Source organism: Rhagoletis zephyria, unplaced genomic scaffold (genome assembly GCF_001687245.7).
Source record: "Rhagoletis zephyria isolate East Lansing unplaced genomic scaffold, Rhagoletis_zephyria_1.1 Rzeph_scaffold_03999, whole genome shotgun sequence".
NCBI classification, from domain to species: domain Eukaryota; kingdom Metazoa; phylum Arthropoda; class Insecta; order Diptera; family Tephritidae; genus Rhagoletis; species Rhagoletis zephyria.
The window spans coordinates 32,498-55,563 of NW_016161082.1; the positions used below are offsets into that span (position 1 = coordinate 32,498).

Here is a 23,066-nt window from a genome sequence, read left to right on the forward strand (position 1 = left end):
ATACATAAATGTTTTGGCAAGTATGTATGTTAATGGGGTTTTATTAAAATTAGTCGATAAATAATAAGTTGGCTTACTGTAAACAATTACAACTTCCGGAATTTGATACACATAAATCCAAAATCATACATACGCATCTGTATGGGTATATACATATGTACATATCGTCGTTCATAGTACAAAACAGCGCGCACCACCGTTCTGCAAAACCGCGTAACTGACATTTTTTGCCAAAAATTGGATTTGGTCACCGAAGCTCTTGGCTCAAGCCTTATTTATTCGTCCTCAAATACACTAGCTAGAAATGCGATTGCTTTATAAAAGAGATAACAATTTTGAAATATTAGTGTTTTTACTCTCCACAAAATAATTTATGCAAACTCACATACGCGGTTTTGCATTATCTTGATACGCGGTTTTGTACTGTAAACGGCGATATGTATGCATGCGAATGCTACGTATAAACTTGATTTGAAATTTTGGTGCATGTTNTTACTCTCCACAAAATAATTTATGCAAACTCACATACGCGGTTTTGCATTATCTTGATACGCGGTTTTGTACTTTAAACGACGATATGTATGCATGCGAATGCTACGTATAAACTTGATTTGAAATTTTGGTGCATGTAACAAACTCGCTTACCTCGGAAGCTTTCAATAGCTGCGCAACATCCTTGATGATATCCCAAATAAGGTCNGCGCACCACCGTTCTGCAAAACCGCGTAACTGACATTTTTTGCCAAAAATTGGATTTGGTCACCGAAGCTCTTGGCTCAAGCCTTATTTATTCGTCCTCAAATACACCCAGCTAGAAATGCGATTTCTTTATAAAAGACATAACAATTTAAAAATATTAGTGTTTTTACTCTCTACAAAATAATTTATGCAAACTCACATACGCGGTTTTGCATTATCTTGATACGCGGTTTTGTACTGTAAACGGCGATATGTATGCATGCGAATGCTACGTATAAACTTGATTTGAAATTTTGGTGCATGTAACAAACTCGCTTACCTCGGAAGCTTTCAATAGCTGCGCAACATCCTTGATGATATCCCAAATAAGGTCAAAAATGCCCATACTACCATATCCAGAACGGCCATTGCAGTAGTAACAATCATCTTGATTAGGTTCTCTCGCTTTTGTTAGGATTTGAGTTAGAACACTATCCAAGTCGCGTGGATCGTTTAAACTCGTTAATCTTTCTAATTGACCGGGAAGGACGGTGAGTATGATTGCACGACTGTATTTCCCAGTCTCCTTATCGTACTAAACAGCACACCAAAAATATGTAAAGGGTAATTAATAAAAATAATGTTGATATATATGTACAATACAAACATATGTATTTGCAAACAAAATACCGGCAAGGGGAGCTATGATGTCATCAGCATGTATTGCAACCCACACCCAAGCCGAATTTGTTGTTAATCACCTACCTTGAGCGAATCGTTATTAAACAAATACGCAATGAGCCTCTTGTAATACATCAATGTGACGGTGTCTGTACTGTGGCTGCTGCCAATTATGACGTTGCACTTGGAATCTGACGTGGATTCCCCATTCTCCAAATCGTTTTTTTGATGAGAATTCCGAAGTGATTGTTCACGTCCCCAAGCGTCCGGTTCAATCCAACTGTCTTCTTCATGTGTGCACAGCACGGCATGCCTATTAGAAACTATGCAGAATAATATAATGTAAAAACACAAGCCGTGGGCCTCCATTTTCACCAAATCACAAATTTGTATATGTTTGGATAGCTCTCAACTCAGAACTCGAATAAAAATTGACTTCGTTTTGGCAATGCGACTTACAGGGATGTCCGCTATTCATCGATATTTTATGTTATCGATGGTAAGACGTAAATATCGATNGTGGTTGAAAGGGTAAGTTTAGGAAAAGGCATTGAAGAGTGGCAACAGTGTAGTAAGCAACACTGAAGGCTCCAGTAATCGACAAAATTCTGCGTATACAGACTGCGTTTAAGTATACGTTCTGCGTTTTCGACTAATTTCAGCTTTAGAGCGAGAAGCTGCCAACTGATAACACCTGTATTATTGCATCATGCTATAAGTCCCCTTTCATACACGTCAAGACTTGCTTTCAAGTCTGCTCGTTCGTAGGCGGAGGAGGTGAGAAGAGAGTGGAAGAGTACAGATACCTCCGTACCATGAACCAACGACTACAGATCACCTAATCAGCCATCGTTGTATTTGTAATCGATTTTCAGAAAAAAGTTTTCGTAGCGTTTTTGACGTTTTTCGGTTTTGTTTACACCGTCTTCTACCTCTTCGTAGTGATTTTTTAGCGATTGAATGTGTTTTCTGCAGCGATTTTAATTATAAATTTTGGTTTATTACATATTTATGATATAAAATAAAGTGCTGTGTGATCGGAACAAGTTTGTGCGTATGTTTGGTTTGCCAAAAGGCGTAAATTTGCGTGAAAAGTGGGTGCACGTTTGTGGCCAGAACGTTGGCATTGAAAAATCGACCCGTGGTAATGATATGCGATTGTAAAACACTTTCAATCATGAAAACCATATTTTATGAACTTTTTTTGCTAATTGTCATCAAGTTTCACTTTGTATATTTTATAATAAATACCAATTTAATCGCACTCAATCACCGCGCCTTTTTCGTTTTCTTTGTTTGTTTTCATTCTTAGGCAGATGTCAAAAACACTCAGAAATATACTTTTTTCTTGCTTCTTTGATTAGGTGATCTTGTATTTTTGGTTCATGCCTCCGTACCGTCAATTCGTTTCAAGTTTTCTTGTCTCTTTTGATATTTTCGTTGCTTCTCATTTAAAGAAACAAGGACTTGAATTCAATTAAGGTTGACGAGTGTGGAAGGAAATAGAAAACACAAAAGAGAATGCGAAAAAAATGCTTTCAAGATTTGACGTGTCTGAAAGGGGACTAATATAACCCCAAGTTATACATCGAGTGGAAAGTTATCGATGCATCGAAGCAAACCATCGATGTTTTCTATGCATCGATGTTTTTTCCACAATTCTATTTGTTAAAAATAATCAAAAATCGTGGTATTTCGTGGTTCGCCGTACACCAAAACAGTCGAAATTCATGGTATTTTGTAGATTTTGGATTTAATGCAGCCAAAAAACTTGACATAAATATATAAAAAATGCAGTGTCGTGTTTTCAATTGTGGCAGCCGTAGGAGTAAAGGTTCCAAGGTGAGCTTTTTTTCGTTTCCTGAAGACGACGCCACTGCCTTCAGGTGGGTAGAATTCTGCCGACAAGAGAAGCCCTTCAATTTGAATACCAGCGCCATATGCATGAAGCATTTTACATTTAATGATTTCATGGGTAAATATCTCTTACTTTATTTATACATGATATCTAATAAAAAGCTTAGGATTCACTAAACGACCCTTGCTCAGGCGCGGAGCCGTGCCAACCATTTATGAATGCGATATACCTGCTGCAGTTTCTCGACCACAAGATGACAGCATAGAGGATTTACTATATAGCTGCGAAGGTAGCAAAAACCATTATACTATAAAAACTATATTATTAATGTCAGCGGTTTATTACAGTTGTTTTGTCTGAAGCTGATAAAGAATATCGGCCCGAGGACGGTACTGTTGATGCTCCAACATCACAGATCCGTTGTTTTTACTATGACACCAATTTTCAACAAGAGGAAGTTTTGAAGACTGAAGTGTTCGTTAATAATTAACAGATTTTAACGTGTAAATCAAATAATTATATTTTTTCTCGTACTTGCAGAGAGACATTGAAGCGCGAAAATGCACTCCTTAAGAAGGAAAACCATAAGCAAAGTATCGAGCTTGCTTCATTGAAGCGGGAGTCCAACCAGCAATTGAAGAGAAACTCTTCGGAATTGGAGGCGCTGCAAAAGCGTTTGGCTGAAATGGCTGCTGAAATTAAAAATGTGGAACATACACTGGCCGGCACGTTTACCAAAAGACAGATAACGAAGATGAAGGTTGGGACGAAGCGACGAAAAATGACACAAAAAGACATTGCAAAGTCGTTAGCACTGTATGCTGGCAGCATTGTGCAAAATTTGAAGTGAACTCGGATACATGTGTTTTCCAAGAACGCTGAGATTACCCGATTTCAATTACTACAGGATTTTACTGATGAAGCTTTAAAGAGACTGACGAAAACAGCAGGAAAAGTTGTATTAAGGTCCTTGTAAACGATAAGAGTGATTTTCATGAGATGCCTCTGTTTTGATATGAATATTCTCATGTGCGTTGACGCGCCAACTGTGTCTCATTTTAACACTGCACGTGTTAGATTCATAAAAGGGAATATTTAACAATAGAAAAATAATAGGGATGCTCACACCGATTAGGTAAATCCTGCCCTTATATGTATTTCGTGCAAATACGTCTAGTGAAATATCAAAGCATACGAATAGTGGTGTTTGTTGACTCATTTCCTGTAAAATCCAGTAAAAGTTACTGGATAATTTGTAAACGAACACAACTAATGAAAACTCAACATGCCCTATATGAGAGCTAAGGTTAAATTTATTTAAGGCGGTTTGCATGTGTCAAAGTTTCTTATGAGTGAGTTAAAGCTTAAACAGATGGCAGCGGACTTAATCCGGGTAACTGCAGTTAATTCCCGAGTTGATCCGGATCAACGCTGCCGTCTGTTTAAGCTTTTAGAAAGTGAGAGCTTTGAAGTTTTCTTTCCCACTTCCTTCAGCGAAGAAATTTGTGTACCGAAAGCCAAATAGTTTTTGTACTACCGCTACCACCTTATACGAATTCTTCTTGATTAGAGCTGAGAATACCAGTGAGAGTGTTATTTTAAGATGAGAGTCACTATGCAGAGAACAAAGATGGCGCGGTCCGAGGTACCGGTGCTATGGCACAAGGTAGCGAACAGAAGGTGGCGCATTCCGCAAACCGCTACTTTGGTTTTGTCAAATAACGTAGATCTATATTGTGTGGCTTTGCCGATTCTTACAGTTATCTATGTTCATAAACAACGCCTCAAAAACTTAAAATGCACCCAAATTCACTATACTTTAACTAAAATCACAATTTTTTCACATATAGGGCCAATTTCACAATGCGTAGTTAACTCAGAATCGGGAGTTAACTACAGAATTTTGTACTGAAAATCTCTAGTTAACTGTCGATTCTGAGTTAACTACGCACTGTGAAATTGGCCCTTATTTATTAATTAGTATTACAAGTCATATATTTTCACAATTTAAAAAGAATTAAAACACGTTTCCTATTTAAAAATGGAATATTAAGAAAGTTGACTAATCTCACATTCTGTTTTATCCTCCTATTCGGCTTCGCTACTTTTTACCCACAAATGTCATCGCCGTCGGGAATGCGTCTCTCTTTGCTATTTAGGCGGTGAGGATTAGAGTAGGGCTATCACGAAAATTATTCTCATCGTTTACGAGAACCTTTAAGTATACGCCTTAAAACGCCTTAAAATATTAAAACGTCATTAAAACATCGGATTTGAGTAAATTGAATGTATATACAGATAAAATCATCGTATGTCTGTTTTATTTCATTTTCAAAAACCGTGATTTTGAACAGTTAATTAAATACTGTGAGTTTGACATACAGGTGTAATTACATATGTATCTAAACAGATTTACAGATCGAAATACATATCGTGTAAGAACACTTTAAGAAAACAAATCATGTTATCCATGCCGAAGATGTTAATAGCCGTGTTTCTTCGGCAATGATCGGGATCCGGATAAAAAAAATTTGCATACATGCACATGGACTATCGCCCAAAAACAATCGATGTTTTTCCAAAAATAAAACTATCGATTGTACAATCGATAGTTTTGCAGCTCTATCATGGAATTGGTTTAGCACCAAGAATGATAGAATACAAGATTGCGCCGTCCTGGGCGTTGACATTTGTGTACCACAAGTAAACAAAGAATAGAGCGAAAAGAAGAACGAGTTGAAACAGCCAAAGCAGTTCACTTTACTGCGAAAAACGTGTTTTAATTTTGCTAAATGCGAAAATATTGCATTTTTCACCTAATCTATTAGAGAACAGTGAACATTGTAGTGCACTCCATTGCTTTGCAATTGAGGCTGCTTCAGCAAACGTTTTAGTGCACTCCATTGCTCTGCAATTAAGGCTGCTACAGAAAACTGCAGCAGCATCTCTGCGGGACTGATTAGTTAACTTGCTAATGGAGGCTGCGTGGAGCAGAAACAAAATCATTGTGAGGAAATGCTGTTAATATAATAATAGAGAAACATATCGGGAACGGCTTTGCCGTGCCCTATTTACACAATCGCAATTTAACACACAGCACTTCATTGTATTAGTTTTTACACAGTCTTCAATTCAAAAATCACCCACAAATTGCAAATTAACACGATTTAAACTGATTTTTCTCTTATAATTCAAATTTCTCTTTCGCTGATTTGTAAACAAAGGTTTATTTACAAGTTACCACAACTGTCAAAATCGGCAAAACCAAAGTAGCGGTACCACTGACGGCGCCACCTTTGTTCGCTGCACCGTGGTTTAGCACAGACAAAAGTAAAATTAGTGGAAATCAGAATATCAATGATGCACTGGACTGTGTAAGTGCTTGTGTGTAAAGCAAAGAGTTTAAAACGTATTTATAAATAGTAAAATGTTTACAGCAGAATGTCAAAACAGTGCAACAGCTGTTCACTTGCAAGTTTTTGCTAGTTTCGTGTTCATTAAATTTTTCTGATAGTTTTCTCTTCTAAATTTACTGGAGAAGCTACTATAAAAATCTAATATCATTTTTGAAATATCGATATATCGATATAACGCACTAAAAAATTTGAAATGTCAGAGCAATATTTAAGAATCCTTGTTCAATAATAGTTAAAAGAAAGGAAGTATTATTTACTCTACATTTTTCAAATATGAAAGATCTGTTGGCAGACATAAAGTCTTACCTGTAAAAATATTCAATTAAAAAATTTAACTATCAGAATTTTAATCGTAAAAAAACGTTGGTAATGTTATACATATGTACATATTTCTATTAAAATTTGTTGAACTGATGAGGCTGATTTCAGCTTTCAAGAAAAGCGAAAAGTTTATATAAGATGACGCACAAGAAATGGAAAAGAAATTTGGCCCAACCCCCCAACCCCGCCCCCCCTAAACGAAAGAGGATGGATGCCGCTTTATAAAAAGTCACCACTCCGCTGTCAGTCAGTGTGCTCAGGCCCATTGGAAATAAAAAATATATCGCCTATATCGATATAATATCAACATTCCTATTGTTTTCCTATTCCTATGGTTTAGGCTTTCACATTTTGATTATTTATGTACTTCAATTTTGGGTTCCAGAAAAATGGAATCAGAGGAAATTAAATTGGGAAAATTAACTGAGGAGTCTTTAAAGCGTAAAGAACGTTTGCGTCAATTACGTGGAAAAGCCCAAAAATCCGATAAAGATTCTTACACTAAAGGAACCGAAGAGCTTCCGAGGTTTGTAGTACCTTCAACTTAACAGTTTGAGATCGAGCTACTAATTGGCAATTTATTATCCATGCAGGCCTATTTTTCGCAGTTACAAACCACAGAACGAAAATACCGAAGGCGAAGTGTTAGACCAGGAACCATCCGGTGATATTGAAAAAGCAGTAGAAGGGCAGTTGGAACTATTGAATCAGCCTATGATTATCGATGAAATTGATATAGCAAATTTGGCGCCTCGAAAGCCCGACTGGGATCTAAAACGTGATGTATCAAAAAAGCTAGAACGATTAGAGAGGCGCACTCAAAAGGCAATTGCCGAGTTAATACGGGAGCGGCTGAAAAAGAATCAAACCGACCAAGAAATATTTCAGGCGGTGAACGTTGGTACGGCGCATGCCGGTGAGGCTACTACAGTCGATGATGATTAGTAATAACCAACAACTAATATATTTTATCATGTAAGGATTTATTTAATACACATATAAATATGATATAAAATAACAGAAATTGTACAAATTTACGATGGTATCTAAATTGCAAAAAAAATATATATGTATATATAATCGCCTATTTGCGACGAGAACCTAATGATGTAGTAGAGAAGTGTGGCGAAATATTTTCTTTACCAGAAGACTTCAGTTTCTCACGTAATGCATTTATTTCTGAAAAAGGCATTCAGTTTTCGTTTTGTAAAATAAATAGTTTGTACATATCGCTCATTTACTTCAGTAGCGTCATAATGAAAAAATGCAAATATTGAGTTAACAACCGCTACCTCTTCTAATAATAATATAATAGGTCGGCGCTTACACTTGCGTTAGTGTTTGGCTGAGCTTCTCCTCCGATTTGTGGCGTGCGCCTTGAAGTTGTCTCTTCTATGTTGTGTAAAAATTTCATATACATATTTATCGATTACCGGTAGCTCACTAGACCACAATATGTATTTTTTAGTCTTAGTAACAATTATTACCTTGTTTTATCTTTCCGGTCTTAACTTTTATTTGTTATGCTATAAAATATTGCAGATCTTATTGTACTAATGATTTTGCAAATAAATGAAATGAAATATACATATGTAGTCTGCTTTTTTCGAGTTATGATACTATTAAAGTAAATGAGCAATATGTATGTATATACATACGTTCGCTGTACTTTTGTTCCAGTGCACTGGCGAATTTTCGCATGGAGTCAAGTTGTTGCGGTATTTCTTCTCGTAAACTTTCAATCGTTTTCCGCGCTTGGACCAGTTCCTTTTCTCGTAGTTGCAATAGTTTATCTTTATCTTCAATTGCTTTTTCCTGTTGTAGTGCCACTTCCGTTCGCCAATGAATGGTCTTTTTAAGTTTTATTAGCTCTTGTGTTTGTTTTAATATTATTTCATTTGCTTTAGAAATTTCCTCCGCAGCCATCTCCAACGCTTTTCGTTTACATTGCGAAATTTTCTTCTCCGCCTCCAGTTCAGCAACAACATCATCCTGCGAATTAAATTTTTACAATGTGATTTTTTTTCTAAATTGAACTTTTACTTTAGCTTTATCATATTTTTTAAACTTCTCCTGCATCTCCGATATATGATTGCGCGCATCGGCTAAATGCATTTCATTTTTACGCTCCGTATTTTTCAATTTCGATATTTCAGCGTGTAGTCTTTCTATTTGTTCCTTCAATGTTGAACTCTGTGATTTGGCGCCAGCCAATTCCTCATTAAGCAACTCGAAGCGTTTTTGTTCCTTTCTATAAGGAAGGATAAATTAATCAAAGGTGGATAAGTTATTTTTAATATATAAGAATATACATAATCAATATTCTCACATTTTCTCAGAAAGCAGATTGTTCTTCTCAGCTATTAATTTATCCGCTTGCAATTGTAGTGCCGTAATCGTCTTTTGACTACGTTCATTATCGATGTGTCTCTGCTCAGATGCTTTTCGTAAGCTCTCTTGCAAATGCTGTAATTCTTCTGAATGCCGTTGATTTAAATTTCGACTATTATCAATTAAGGTTTCTTTTAGTTTACTATTATCCCCATTCAATTGTTCAATTGTACGTAAATGCATTTCAACTTCCTGTTGTAGCGCCTGTATTTGATGTTCTTGCGATTGGTTTCTTGTCTACATTTAAACCACGAAGAATATGACAAATACGTACATATATATAAATCTTGTATATTTACCTGTATTGCATCTAACCTGCTGCTCATATAGAATAATACCACATTTAAAGGAGCCGCTCGACTGGGCAGACACAAATGAATTAAATTTTTAAAACTGCGCTTTTCTACAAATTGTAATTGATAGTCCGCAGGCTCTCCTAAGGAATCGGATTGTTTTTGTACTACTGCTAGCTCAAGCTTTCCGGACCGGCAATCTTGAAGCATTCGTGCCAGATTTTCGATAAATCCCGCGAAAGTGACATGTAATGACTGATCTTGCTTCAATGCGTTGAATGAAGAGCCGTCCACTGTAGTAATGTACATACGACGTTGATCCGCTTTCTCCGTCAATCGTAGCTGCTGCAATTTACACGTATTTTTTATTTTATATTTCATTATTTGTCCTAAGTTTTCTTACAAGCAATCCTTTGAATACAATTTTCTCTGCACATACGATGCACGGCTTCTTCGTGCGTTCGTTATCCAAACGAAAGTTTACTAACAGTTCAACTGTTGGTAAAATGTTTTCAGTATTTTTGTTATAATTAAAATTGCTAAAATAATCTTCATCGGCCGGTGCATACATTTTTTAATGATTATTTATAAATTGCACAGTACACATAAATTGTTTGTTTACGTTTGATTTAAGAATGTTCGATACTCATCGATATTCGACGATACGACATTAGGTATCGATGTTTCAGAATCGATATCGCACTAGAAAACCCCTTCAAAAATCGGGACTACTCCATGTATGCATGTAAATAGTACTTCTAAGGCCGGGGTTATGCTACCAATTTTAATTGGCAATCAAAATACAAAAATTTCGGTGATTGGTGAGAAGCATGATTCAATAATACAAGGTGGTATCAGTTGTGACAGCTCGATTCGACAATGCCTTAGCTCAGTAGAATAAGAAGAAAAATATAAAATTTCATACTTTCTTCTAAACAAAACTTGCTTTTTTATAGTACATTCGCAATAAAATGAAATAAAATAAAATAAAATACCTTTTTGAGAAAACAAAATGTGAACTGAGAGAAAAATAAAAGAAAATTCAACTATATTATCNGAATTTGGCAGTTGGTTGGTTTCTGTTGGATATTTTAAACGAACGCACCTCATATGGCGGAATTAGAGCGGGAAGTTGCCAACCGATAACACNACTGTTTCACCTAAGGCAGTCAATATGGCGGAATTAGAGCGGGAAGTTGCTAACGGATAACATNCTCTCTTGTGAGCGAACAGATGACATTTCGCCGGAATTTGGCAGTTGGTTGGTTTCTGTTGGATATTTTAAACGAACGCACCTCATATGGCGGAATTAGAGCGGGAAGTTGCCAACCGATAACACCTTGTATTATTTCATCATGGAGCCAAGGTGTGTTAGGTCGGTGTTATGCAGAAATTTCGTTTGGCAAACTGCGTGCAATTGGCGTTGCAGCAAACTCGGAGGGAGCGAGTTTGGCGACTCTCACAGCAAACTAATTTTGTTTGGTCAAACTGCAGCAAATTCGGTGTTGTCATATACAAAAATTTTAGACAATTGTTGCTATACACAAAAATTGCCTTGATACCGAAAGGCAGAGAGAACTGAATTTATGCTGTAGGAGCTTCAAAGATTAGGGCGCAGTTAATTGCCTATACGATATCATAAAAAATATATTAATTGTGCGCTTTATGTACATCTGAAATTCTCATTTCGTGTTGGCAATAGCCATGAAAACCATAATGAACGTGCAATCCTGTGCCAACTCGACATAACCACCTCCGAGCAAACTAAGCAGCCGCCATTTAATTTGGCAAACAAAATTTTGTCTGCATAACACCAGGTGTGATTGACAACCCAAGTAAGCTCTCTTTTAAGGTACTATTATGCCAAAAAATATAAACATGGCTCTTCTGAGAGCAATGTCAAGTTCAATCACACTTAGTTGAATACATTTTGCATGGAGCCCATGATTCAATAATACAAGGTTATGCAGCGTTTTTGCTGTATTTAAAATGCAACATTTACCACTTTCGAACATATGTTTTCGGAGAGCGTTCACGCTATCGCATATGTACATTTACGCGAGTTCGAAATCTTAAGGCCGGTCCACATAGAACTTTCGCGTTGGCTTTGGCGTTGGAGTTGGTTTGACAGAACGCACGTTAAAAGTATGCTTGCTACAATGAACGTTTGGCAGCGAATGCTTGGGCCACTAAATTAACATACTAACGAGAGATTAATTAATATTTCATATCAATAATTGCACTAAAAAAGATATTTCTTGCCCGCACTTGATTGAAAAGCAAAAATATTTCACATAATTGTATTTATTTGCAACAGCTGACGAGCAACGTACGCGAAAAGTTGAGAGTTGGCCATCTTTTTGCTTTGTGTTGGCGTGAGCGTTGTCGAATTTCGGCTATGTGGACGGCTGCATTTGAATTCATGTATTCATAGTCAGCTGGTAAAGCGACGCCAACGCCAACGCAACGTCAAAGTTCTATGTGGACGGGCCTTTAGTGCCAAACCGCGGCTGTCAATATTTATCTAACCTTGTATTAGGTTCATTCCTTATCTTTTTGGACTAAAATCTGAAAAGTGTCAAAATGCCAGAGCGTAAGCAAAATGCTCTCACTAAAAGAGAATAACAGGAAAAGTAAAGGAACGCAAAAAACCAAATTTTTAGTCCAAAGAATGGCAGAAATGTATGTACCAAACACATTCACACAAGCACAAGCACAATAAACACTTGCTATATCAATTATTATTTGCCTCCTTCCAATTTCTTTTACTTTTTAGATTATTCTCACTTTTAGCGTATTTTTTAATTTCCGTTAATTTAAATTCAGTTGAGTTTGACACTTTTCAGGATTTTGCCAGAAAAAATTCTTCTGACTAAATCTGACTACTTCGGACTGATGAGAGTCACTCTCACTGACTGTTGCTCTCTCATTTTTGCTGTCATTTCCGAGTTAAGGAACGCTTTTTGGACTAAATCTGACTACTTCGGACTTTTTCTGACTATTTCTGGGAGATAAGGAACGCTCCTATTATTGAATCATGAATTTTCTCATTATTCTTCTTCCTGATAACTACCTGCTAGAAAAGAAAAGCCCTCAGTGTTGCTTACTACAGTGTTGCTATTCATCAATGCCTTTTCATAGACTTACCTTTTCAATTACAATTTTTCGTGTTGTAATGGATCGTAGCTAAATATAAACTACTTAGTTTTCAACAAAAAACCTTATTCAATAGTAAATTTCAAATATTTTAAATATATTTTGAATAGGAATTTATAACTTTTTTACCATTTGCAAAACTGACGAAGAGGCAACCATCTAAAGAAGGAGAAATCAGCTGGNGTTTCAACAAAAAACCTTATTCAATAGTAAATTTCAAATATTTTAAATATATTTTGAATAGGAATTTATAACTTTTTTACCATTTGCAAAACTGACGAAGTGGCAACCATCTAAAGAAGGAGAAATCAGCTGACACGGAAAAATCTAAATTCCGCAGATTTCTGCACTACGGGCTACAACTACAGAAAAATTCTGCGGTGTTGAGTTTTCATTTACATGGCACTCTGGTAAGACAGATCGTGTCAGTTGACTCGGGTTTATGTACCGGTAGGTTTACGTTCTTGACTAATTTCAGCTTAAGGGAGCGGTGCGAGAGGACAACTGTCAGTTTTTCTATACCGCATTCAACAAAAAGTTTAACAAAATATCGAACAATCGTCGCTTGGGTAAAAGATTGTCGTATGTTAATTTCGGCAGGTTGTGTGAAATCGCGATTGAAGTTTGGAATGCAATTTCTCAAAAATGTGAAGATAGATTTTCTACGAAATCTCTGAAAATTTTACTAGTTCACAAAATTCTTAAATTATTTACTTAATTAGTTTTGAGTTTATGAAGGATTTTCTTTAGTCAAATTTTGTCGTAAGCGTCATTTATCCACAATTTGTCAGCCACTTTGTATGAAAGACGACAAAATGTGATCAAAATTTCTACCGAATTAACGACACTTTTTACTCAATATCTCGGAAACTAAAGGAGATATCCAAAAATGGAGAACGCCATTTTTAAGATATTGATTAGTTTAACATGACTGCATCACCAACTAAATTTTTAGTGAATTATCGAAAAAGTTGTAGTCAATGTCTCGGAGACTAAAGGAGATATCTATAAACTGATAACAACTGCCTTATTTTAAAATATAATATATATATATATATATAACTGCATCTAGAACTAAAAATCGTCAAAATGGCGCTTACAACAATTTTTTTATCCAGGCGACGCAATGGCAATGCTGCTTTTCGGCCTTCGCAGGGATTTGTGAACGTAGAGGGTTAAATGCTATCCCAAAGGTCTGGCATCACTTCTATTATTTTAAACATGTGGCAGTACTCTTCGTTCCTTCTTTCGCCATTTTCACAATTTTCGAGCGGCATTTTTTTGTTAATTGTTCATTGAAAAAAAATTTTAGTNCTCTTCGTTCCTTCTTTCGCCATTTTCACAATTTTCGAGCGGCATTTTTTGTTAATTGTTCATTGAAAAAAACGTTTAACCAACTTTTAGCTGCTTACACTAGTGAAAAACTTTGCGACTTATATTCAAGTACGCCGATAATCATCCGCAGAACTAAATAACTTCAATACCCCACCGAAATGGCGGTAAGTACCCGTGCACGTGAATCTCACTATGCAAAGCAAATTTTACGTCGGCTATATTTTTGCCACATACATTTGCATATGTATGTATAACAATTATGAAAACTTGCGTTTTTAGACTACAAAAATATTTGTGGGAAGCCTTCCGCCAGGCACGAAACCCGAGGAACTACGTCATCTCTTTGAAGATTATGGTGTTGTTGTAGAATGCGATGTTATGAATCGGTGTGGTTTTGTACACATGGAGACGAAAGAAATGGCTAACACTGCTATAGCGGCACTAAATGCTACCGAATTCAAAGGACAAATGATTGTAGTAGAGCTGGGTAGGCCAAAGGATAAAAAACCTGGCGCTGTAGGTGGCGGAAACAAAGCACAAGGTGGACGCGGTGGAAATCTGGGATCTAGAGGAGGAGGCCGGGGAGGTTCAGCACGTGGTGGCGGTAAGATTACTACTTATTTTTTTTTTTGTCTAATCTTACCAATTTTCCCTTTCATAGGAGGAAGGGGCGGCGGACCTGGAAACCGTGGTGGGGCTTCAGGTGGGAGAGGTGGGGGTATGATGGGCTCTGCCGGCGGTAGACCGAATTTCGGTGGACAGAAAAATAAATTCGGCGGTCAAGGTGGTGGACCAATCCGCAATGAGCAGTTCAAGCAGCAACGTAACATGCCTTACCAAAGAAGAAATCCTCAAGATGGAGTGGGTGGTAATGGAAAATTTGGAGGCACTCAAAGGGGAAACTTTAATGACGGTGGTGCTGGAGGATCTCGAGCGTTTGGCCGAGGTGGTGGCGACGGAGGCCAGCAACAAAATTTCCCTAATTGGGAAGGGCAACAGATTGAGGGCAATGGACATTTCGGTGGAATGGGTAATTTCAACGATAATGATGGTTTTGGTAATAATTTTGGAGGCAATATGGCGGGTAATGCAAGCGCAGGCTTTGGAGGTAATAAGGGCGCTGGAGGCCAGGATAGACGAGGTTTTGCGTTGCCTACAGGCGGACGCGGTGGTGGACAAAGATTTGGCGGTGGAAACCCTGGAGGCGCCTTTGGCGGAGGGGGAATGCAAAACAATGGCGTTCCACAAAACAACATTGAAAGCCTCTTCAGTAGGAGGAACAACAACGGCCCAAATATGTTAGTATCGAACTTTTAGCGTTCCTGGAAAACAGCTATGTATAAATTTAAAACTTTCTGATTTTGAGTAGACCTGGAAATAATATGCCGGCGCAGGGCGGATTTCAAGGCGGCTTTGGCAACAATCGCCCTGGTGGACCACCAAATGCAGGTGGACGCGGCGGATTTAGACGTGGTGGTGGTGGTGGTGGGGGCATGGGTGGAAGCGGTAATGAAGGTTTTTCTGCGCCAACCAATTACAACAGTAATTTCCCACCTCTTGGCACACAAGGTGGTGGTGGCCGTGGCGGAGGTCGCGGAGGTGGGGCCGGTGGACGTGGTGGCCGAGGTGGCGGAATGCAGCGGTAAGTTTAATGTTAGAATCTGATGGCGTTTTATTAGTTAAACTGTTGTTAATTTTTTTATATTTTTATATTTTTTTTTGAGCTTTGCACTACGATTGTTTATTAGGAAAAATTGAAAAAGCTCAATAAAAAAATTAAATTTTAATAAGCCACAATAACATTGACAAATACGTTGTTAATTTATTTGCAACTAAGCCGCAGAATTGATTATTTAAGCCCAAAATGTCAAATCAAAGTAGCGATTCTGGTAACAGCATAAATTCCATAAACAGTTTTGGATATTGCTACTGGCGTGGCAGTCTATGCCCATGGCCAGATGTAAATCTGTGTTAATGCGGTTATGTAAACCCGACAGTCGTTGCACTGAAAAACGTGGGGTCGTTAACAGCTTTTAATTTTTAGCTCCTTTAAGAACTAATGGTTTTGTAGACTATTGATGTAGGGAAAACACCAACTTGACGTTAGTGGTGGTTGTTGTTGTAACAGCAGAAAATTAACAAATAGTATTTGTGGTAACTGATGGAGTGAAACTCTAGGCGCGTTATACTCTGGGGGATCCGCTTACGGAGCCCAACCTGTCGTGGAAACGTGTAGTGATTTTGGGGAATTGGAACTTAAGTAAAATCGTACAGAAACAGATTGCGGCCCCAGTTTACATTTGAATGTGTATATAAAAGAATTAATGCGTACCCTAGGTTTAATATGTACTTAATTTGCTTCGATGCATTATCAAATCTTTTTAAAATATATTTTATAATTTCTCTCACATACAGCAATGGCCCTCGTCAAAATATGATGCCCAATCAACAACGCTTTTGAAAAACTGTTAAACAACTTAAATTAATGCGAGTACACCAATGCGTTAATCTTGAGTAGACAGTGTGGAATGTGTGTGTGTGTTTCTGTTATGATAACGAAATTATAACGAAGCATAACGAAACGTCCGAATGCGAAAACTTTGATGCGCAAAGTTCAAAAGCAAACCACACATAATTTAGTTATTAATGCGAAATCAAACAAACTATTGCAATTTTATAATAACTTAAAACAAAAAGCTAGTTTATAAGCAGCACCATAGTATGCCGACATTACGTCGCAAATATTACCAATCAAGTGTAAAATAAAAATTCTAAATATTAAAAAAAAAAAAAAAAAATAACAAAGTGAATTAGGAAAATGACAAGTTTACAGACAACTGTGAAGGCTTTTTTAATCCTGTGTTTAATAAATAGTGGTAAATTTCATAAGAATTTTAGCCGAAACCTACTCCCAACTACATTGTATAATGTACAATAATTTATATTATGTAGATATAAGATTTTGTGTGCAAGGAGTTGCCTACCGGCGCAACTCGCCCGCATGAACTACTTTTAGTGTCAATTCACTTTCCTGATCAAAATTAAAGTTTTGTATTATAAACCAATGCAATCAAAATGAGTATGTAATATTTAATATGTTTAATAATTTTGAGCTTATGTATTTAATTTTCCCTTGACTTATTATTTGATTGTATTTGCAGTTTGTTTGAATACCTTTTTGGAATTTCGCTTGTCTTACAAATACGTTAATTGTCCGAATCGAAATTAACCGAACCCAATGTACAATGATCTAAATCAGCAACTGACAATTAAAATAATATTACAAAATATAATAATGTACGAGAATATTCAATACATACGCAAGTATTTGGTTAACTTTTTAATTGCATAATAGACTTAACCCATAAATACTGTCAAACCCTAATCAACGCGCGGTTGATTTCAGAACTTAATAAAAAAAAGATAAAAATGTTAACCGTGCGATAAGGATACATTTTTATTTCACATACCTACAAATAATTAGGAGCAGACTTATTTTTTCTTGGAAATATTGTCCTCTATAATCTTATAATAATACCATTAAAATGTCATAAAACCCAAAAGGCAATAAAAAACACTACTAAATGGAAATAATCGGATGTTAATTTTTTTTAGTTAAACTAAAAGGTGAAATCGGTTATGCGGAAAGTTATATATGTTTATAAAAGGATTTACTTTCCAGATACATATCGCACCCTAAATCAAAAACAGTCCCAACTCAAAATTTGTTAAATTTTTTTTTCTCATAACAGGCCTTATTTCTAATGTTCGCCAAAATATCTTCTTTGACCCTATCTTCCTTATCTGGAAATATACTGTTAATACGGTCTTGCGAACTAGCGTGGGATTGCTCGTTTCAAATCGAATCGAAACAAATTACAGCTGTTTTCTCCCTATTGCAACTAAAATTGACGAAGCGAACTCCTATCGAATACCGTGATCTCAAAATCAAATTTCGAATCGAGTTGCGTTCGATATCGAATTAATGTTTACTTTAAAGTCGGATGATATCGGGCACTGTCTTGCATTAAAATCGAAATGTGGGCATTGCAATTTCCACACATTTTGGCGATTCGACCTAGGAGACAATTCACCTGCTTAAGTGTTGGGCAGTATCGATACCAAAAGCACTCAGAACTCAAAAGTATCGACAGCACCCGATTTTTAAATGTATCGATACTGAGTACTCACAAAAGAACTCGAAAGTACTCGGAACCTAAAAGAACTCAAAAGTGCTAAGTGGAAACTATTGTACTCAATTTGAAGTATCAATAGTTTTCAAGTAGCCATTAATTTGACGTAATTTGGGATTAATATATTAATTTAGATAAAATTCTGCCAACTTGTGAGATTTCTACACTAAGCATTGAAATGTTACCAACAATTGTATATATAAAGAAAGTGCTCAGTACTCAGAAAAATACCCGATCCCTAAAAGCATGGATACCAAAAAACTCGATCCTGAAGAGTACTCCATACTTCCCAACACTACACCTGCTTACTGATCAGTGAGTATTGCCCTATCTCTCTGATCTCAGGAGTTTTCATTCGCTTGAAAACGGTTTTACATCGCTTGCATATATCTTTATTATTCATAAATGGCGAAAGTTGAAATAACTATTTTTCGATAAAAAAAAATCCACAAATGTGATGCTGCATCCTGATTGCATCCTGATATATATTTTCTTAATAGATCCATTAGTTTTCATTGAAATTTTAACGATATCCGACTTTCAGAGAATTTAGTGAAAAAACCCTACGCTTTAGGCAAAGTTTTGATTTGTAGATTTTGTATGCGGTCATGAGCTAATTCGGCAAAACTGTAAACACCATTAAATTCAGCATACCCAAATTATCTAGAAATTACCTATCTCCCGTCTGTCGGAAAAAAAGTTGGAAAAACTTCAACAGTGTTATTATCCTTCAGCACATTTTATTGCTGAAAATTCTGTAAAAAGTACAACTATATAACCAGATACGATAGTACGATAAACAGATAGGTGTAAAATTTTGTAGGATTAAAAGACCCACATAAAAGCGACCATCTAATCAGTTATTTCATTAAATAATTAAATATAAATATTTTTTATTTCTTTTTCCAGCGCACGTTAGCAGCAAATCTGTTGTGGTGGATGTTCCTTGAATACAGCTATTATCTGTGATGTTATGTACGCTATATAATTCATATGTACCTAATACTGAAGTACAAAAAGCCGAGACTGACATTTTTTTTTGCATCATAATCAATCAAAAAGTGAATATTGGACTTTTTGTTAGTTACGGCCTTTTGTATTTCAGGTGACGATATGTATGTATATGCATATGTACATACATATATAAGACTGAAATAATAAATTATTTAAACTTTTGTTTTTAATCCTTTAATACTTGAATATGGATGCTTTTTATAAAAGTTTATGAAGGAGCAGATAGCTTAGGAATTGAGGTTGGGCCTTAAATTTCAGACCTTTTACTCGATTTATTTAAATAAATGTAAGTAAAAGGTCTGAATTTTTTAGAAGCAATTGCTTAGTTTTTATGCATTAAACACATTGTCCCAACTAAAAAACGACATTTTTGAGAAATGATTCAGAATAATTAGCCACATCAATAAATATCCACATATGTATGTATGTATATTTTGGAAATATTTGTTGATAAAATCTTGTGTAGTTCCACCACACTAACTAACCCCTGCCCCATAGGGGGCAAACCCGTCGGAGTAGCACACTTTCCGGGTTTCCCGTTGGTTGAGCTTGACGACAACGATTGATGGCCAAGCCGCAGGCAGTGCTAAGCCGGTACAACAACACAACAACAAGCATCTTTATTTTCAGCATTTTGAAAGTACATTAAAAACACACATCTGAAAAATTAGGCCCTATGCTGAATAAAAGTGACCATACGCCACATATTTTTTTTTCGGTTGCGACAGCCCTTTACTAAATGAGCGATATGCACTAGTTCACGCAGTTTAGTTGAGCTCTATTAAGTATGAGTTAAAGTATGCATATATAGCGCACACGATCTTCAAAAAGGACCCAACTCAAAATTTCTCATCTTTGAAATTATACAACAAAAATGTACTCAGAGCTTTTATTTACCTTTCAGCAAAAGTTGGAGCATATTTTTGTTATAATTTGTTGAAACAAGCTAAGGTAAAGTCCCCTTTGCCCATATGATTGGTATGTGCTAGGAAAAAGTTTTTTTTTTCGCATTTTCTGACGAACGTGTTATTTTGATTTGTGTCACCTTTGAAGATCGTGTGCGATATGTACATACATATGTACATATGTAGTCTATGTTACAATTTCAATCAAGGCCAAACTACAAGCAAAACAATGCAAAATAAGCCAGCTGCACTAAAGAGCGCAGGTATCGGAGTGATATTGGCAGGTATAGTCTTGTTTGCTTACAAGGGGATATATATGTATGTACATTAGGGTGGTCCCAGAATGCATGAGAAAAAGTAAAGCGTTCCAAAAAAATATACCCCTATTTTTTATTTTTATTTCGAAGTCAGCATTTAGAGGTCGCTCAAAGCGCTCGAAGTTTTACACGTTTTATATGGGAAAAGAACTTTTCGTAGAAATGGTATTGAATTCTTGAAAATCAATATTTTTCGATCGGAATAGTCCGTTTCTCTTTAGGAGATGCCCAATAATAATAACCCAATTTTTTATTTAACCACGCGTGCAACTTTTGGAATAATCGTGGCTAGGATTTTATTTACGTGAGACCATCCCAGAAGATAATTTAGGTAGGCCTTCTAAAAATCATACCTAGGAAAGCCTGAAAAAGTGAAATTGGTTTGGCAAAAATACTTTAGATTGGAATGTGTACGGCGAACCTTTTACGGTGACCATTCGCACCGATATTGGCGGGACAGTACCGATTTTGGTGGTGTGGTTTCATCAGCTGTGAGTAGCGTTTGATTGTAAAAATTTTATATTTTGCTAGTGAGTGAGTGAGAACGAGAGAATGTTTGCATTTTCTGTCGCCCTTTTTCATTCGGAGAAGATGAAATTTGACAATGGCCCGCTAAAAGCAAAAACAAAATACAAGTAATTGTTGTATTTGTTGAATCGATACCACCTTATATATATTCGCCTTGACAAAAATGAACAAAATTCGACAAAGATTCATCAATATTTTGAGTCATTTTTGAGTTTTTTAATTACATTTCTTAGAAACATTATGGGCTGGTTTTTCGAACTCAACATAACTTAGTTTAGCCATTTTTTTTGGACTTAAGCCAAGTTAGCATTCTTTTTATTCCGCTTATTCTTGACTAAGTCCAAGAAATTGGCTAAACTAAGTTAAGTCGAGTTGGAGAAACCTGCCCTATGAGTACCGTATACCATCGCCTTTCGAAAGACAAAAGTTTTTCTTATTCCGGTAACTACCTTGAAAGCTGTGTTCTATATTTCGAATGACTAATTAAAAGCTCTGCTAACGAGAAGGTCCCAGCGTTGTTCTATTTATTTTTTAGCACTAAATTTTCTAAAAACAACGAATTTTTTTTTTAGCAATAAAAACTTGAGAAAATGAGTTTAAAAAAATTAATTAAAAAAGTTTCTAAACATCAAATGAAATTAAAATATATATTTTTTAACAATAGAACTTCAAAAGTAAATAAAAAAATAATAATTGGAGAGGAAAAAATCCACGGTCGAGGATTGAACTGAAATTTATTGAAAACAATCAAATCAAATAAACAAAATTCAATAGTTTGTATCTAGGGCAACTTCAAAACACTGACTTGCCAGGTCCTAGCCTGGCAGGATCATAGTAATTGATAGATGAAAAGTTATAAAATCTTTAAAATTTCGAAAGATTTGAACGTAATGTTTTCAAAATTAAGGACTTTCCACAACAAACAAAATAAAACCCGAATAATAAGAGCCACCTTAGTGTACAATTACTATTTTGGTATTGCATCTTTTAGGCGCGCTACTATTTTTAACGGCATTATTTCTATACAAATATGTATTTCCGGTTGTTGAAGAGGTGTGCCGCTGCAAATTTGTTTCATACATACATATGTGTATAATCACAGAATAAACAGTATACAGAAGACGCACCACATACAAATTTATTTTTCTTCGGCGGACGTAATATTACAACCCGGACCAGAGCAGAGAAGTTAACATTACGACCACTATGAATAACATGGCGACCCGGAACAGAGCAGAGGAGTTAACATCACGTCCACTATGAATAACATGAAGTTAACATCTCGCCATAAACACACATCGTGATCAGCGTTGCCGCGAGCTGGAAAAAAATGTATCAGTTGCCAAGCAGAAAAAGTATCAAAAGCAAACAAAACTGTTGTTTATTAAACTATTATTTAAAAAACAAATAAAAAATAAAATTTTATAATTAAATCCATAGTTATAAAAAAAATTATATATCTTGCTTTTGTCTGCTTATTTGCATAATGAAAAACAAACTTATAGGGCCCCTAAACCACACAAAATCCTTGCGCAACCCGAGACTTGTACAAGTCAATATTGTGGAATTTACTACAGCATAAAATTGCGCAAACCTTATTTTGAAGAAACGTTGCTCAAGTAAATATGTGCAAGAAATATGAATGTGCCTTGTATATATTGATAGCTTCATCTTTAAAACGTAAAAAAAAACTAAATTCAAAAAAATATATTTTTTTCGATATTTCGTAATGTTTTTGTGTGGTTTAGGGGTCCTATAACAGTTATAAGAGTTACCCAATCAACTTATAAATATCTATATATAAATTGTGAGACTTCAAATAACAATAAAAAAATATTAGCCTTTAGACTAGTAGTACTATTCATAGTTTTCGAAAATTCATTTCTGCCAGCCGAAAGTATCAAAATACGGCATTTGGGAACAAAAAAGGATCAGATATTAAAATTTAGAAAAACAGTATTAAAATATATACAATTGTAC

General features: G+C 35.9%; 5 protein-coding genes across 7 annotated transcripts in view; 3 read left to right on the plus strand and 2 right to left on the minus strand.

Moving 5' to 3' along the window:
* LOC108370086 (uncharacterized) overlaps positions 1-1,823 on the minus strand; it is a 7,259-nt gene extending 5,436 nt beyond the window's left edge. The window contains exons 1-2 of one of the 2 annotated variants that reach the window (XM_017625341.1): positions 1,444-1,823; positions 1,019-1,273 (exon numbers count right to left, since the gene is read on the minus strand). In XM_017625341.1, coding sequence (XP_017480830.1) covers positions 1,019-1,273; positions 1,444-1,728 — 540 coding nt within the window. In that variant the 5' untranslated portion in view covers positions 1,729-1,823. The remainder of the gene's footprint in view (positions 1-1,018; positions 1,274-1,443) is intronic. The other variant, XM_017625342.1, reaches the window with a different exon arrangement.
* A 1,187-nt stretch (positions 1,824-3,010) lies between these two features.
* Positions 3,011-5,057, plus strand: LOC108370081 (THAP domain-containing protein 1-like). Its single transcript, XM_017625331.1, has 4 exons — positions 3,011-3,334; positions 3,384-3,506; positions 3,565-3,691; positions 3,758-5,057. The coding sequence occupies exons 1-4, from the start codon at positions 3,151-3,153 to the stop codon at positions 4,065-4,067; spliced, it is 744 nt and encodes a 247-aa protein (XP_017480820.1). The 5' UTR covers positions 3,011-3,150; the 3' UTR covers positions 4,068-5,057.
* A 2,195-nt stretch (positions 5,058-7,252) lies between these two features.
* On the plus strand, positions 7,253-7,980 carry LOC108370084 (coiled-coil domain-containing protein 12). Its single transcript, XM_017625333.1, has 2 exons — positions 7,253-7,480; positions 7,548-7,980. The coding sequence occupies exons 1-2, from the start codon at positions 7,344-7,346 to the stop codon at positions 7,897-7,899; spliced, it is 489 nt and encodes a 162-aa protein (XP_017480822.1). The 5' UTR covers positions 7,253-7,343; the 3' UTR covers positions 7,900-7,980.
* On the minus strand, positions 7,919-10,445 carry Sas-6 (Spindle assembly abnormal 6). The gene is made up of 6 exons (XM_017625332.1): positions 10,042-10,445; positions 9,645-9,983; positions 9,284-9,582; positions 8,998-9,205; positions 8,613-8,946; positions 7,919-8,133 (listed from the first exon to the last, which is right to left on the minus strand). Exons 1-6 carry the CDS (start codon positions 10,207-10,209, stop codon positions 8,039-8,041), a joined length of 1,443 nt encoding a protein of 480 aa, XP_017480821.1. The 5' UTR covers positions 10,210-10,445; the 3' UTR covers positions 7,919-8,038.
* A 3,665-nt stretch (positions 10,446-14,110) lies between these two features.
* Positions 14,111-19,256, plus strand: LOC108370087 (glycine-rich cell wall structural protein). 2 transcript variants are annotated; one of them, XM_017625344.1, is made up of 5 exons: positions 14,111-14,293; positions 14,409-14,733; positions 14,791-15,427; positions 15,499-15,771; positions 19,232-19,256. In XM_017625344.1, exons 1-5 carry the CDS (start codon positions 14,288-14,290, stop codon positions 19,239-19,241), a joined length of 1,251 nt encoding a protein of 416 aa, XP_017480833.1. In that variant the 5' UTR covers positions 14,111-14,287; the 3' UTR covers positions 19,242-19,256. The 2 variants fall into 2 exon arrangements, with proteins under 2 accessions (XP_017480833.1, XP_017480832.1); XM_017625343.1 differs by lacking the exon at positions 19,232-19,256 and adding an exon at positions 16,545-17,551.
* Positions 19,257-23,066: the final 3,810 nt, after the last annotated feature.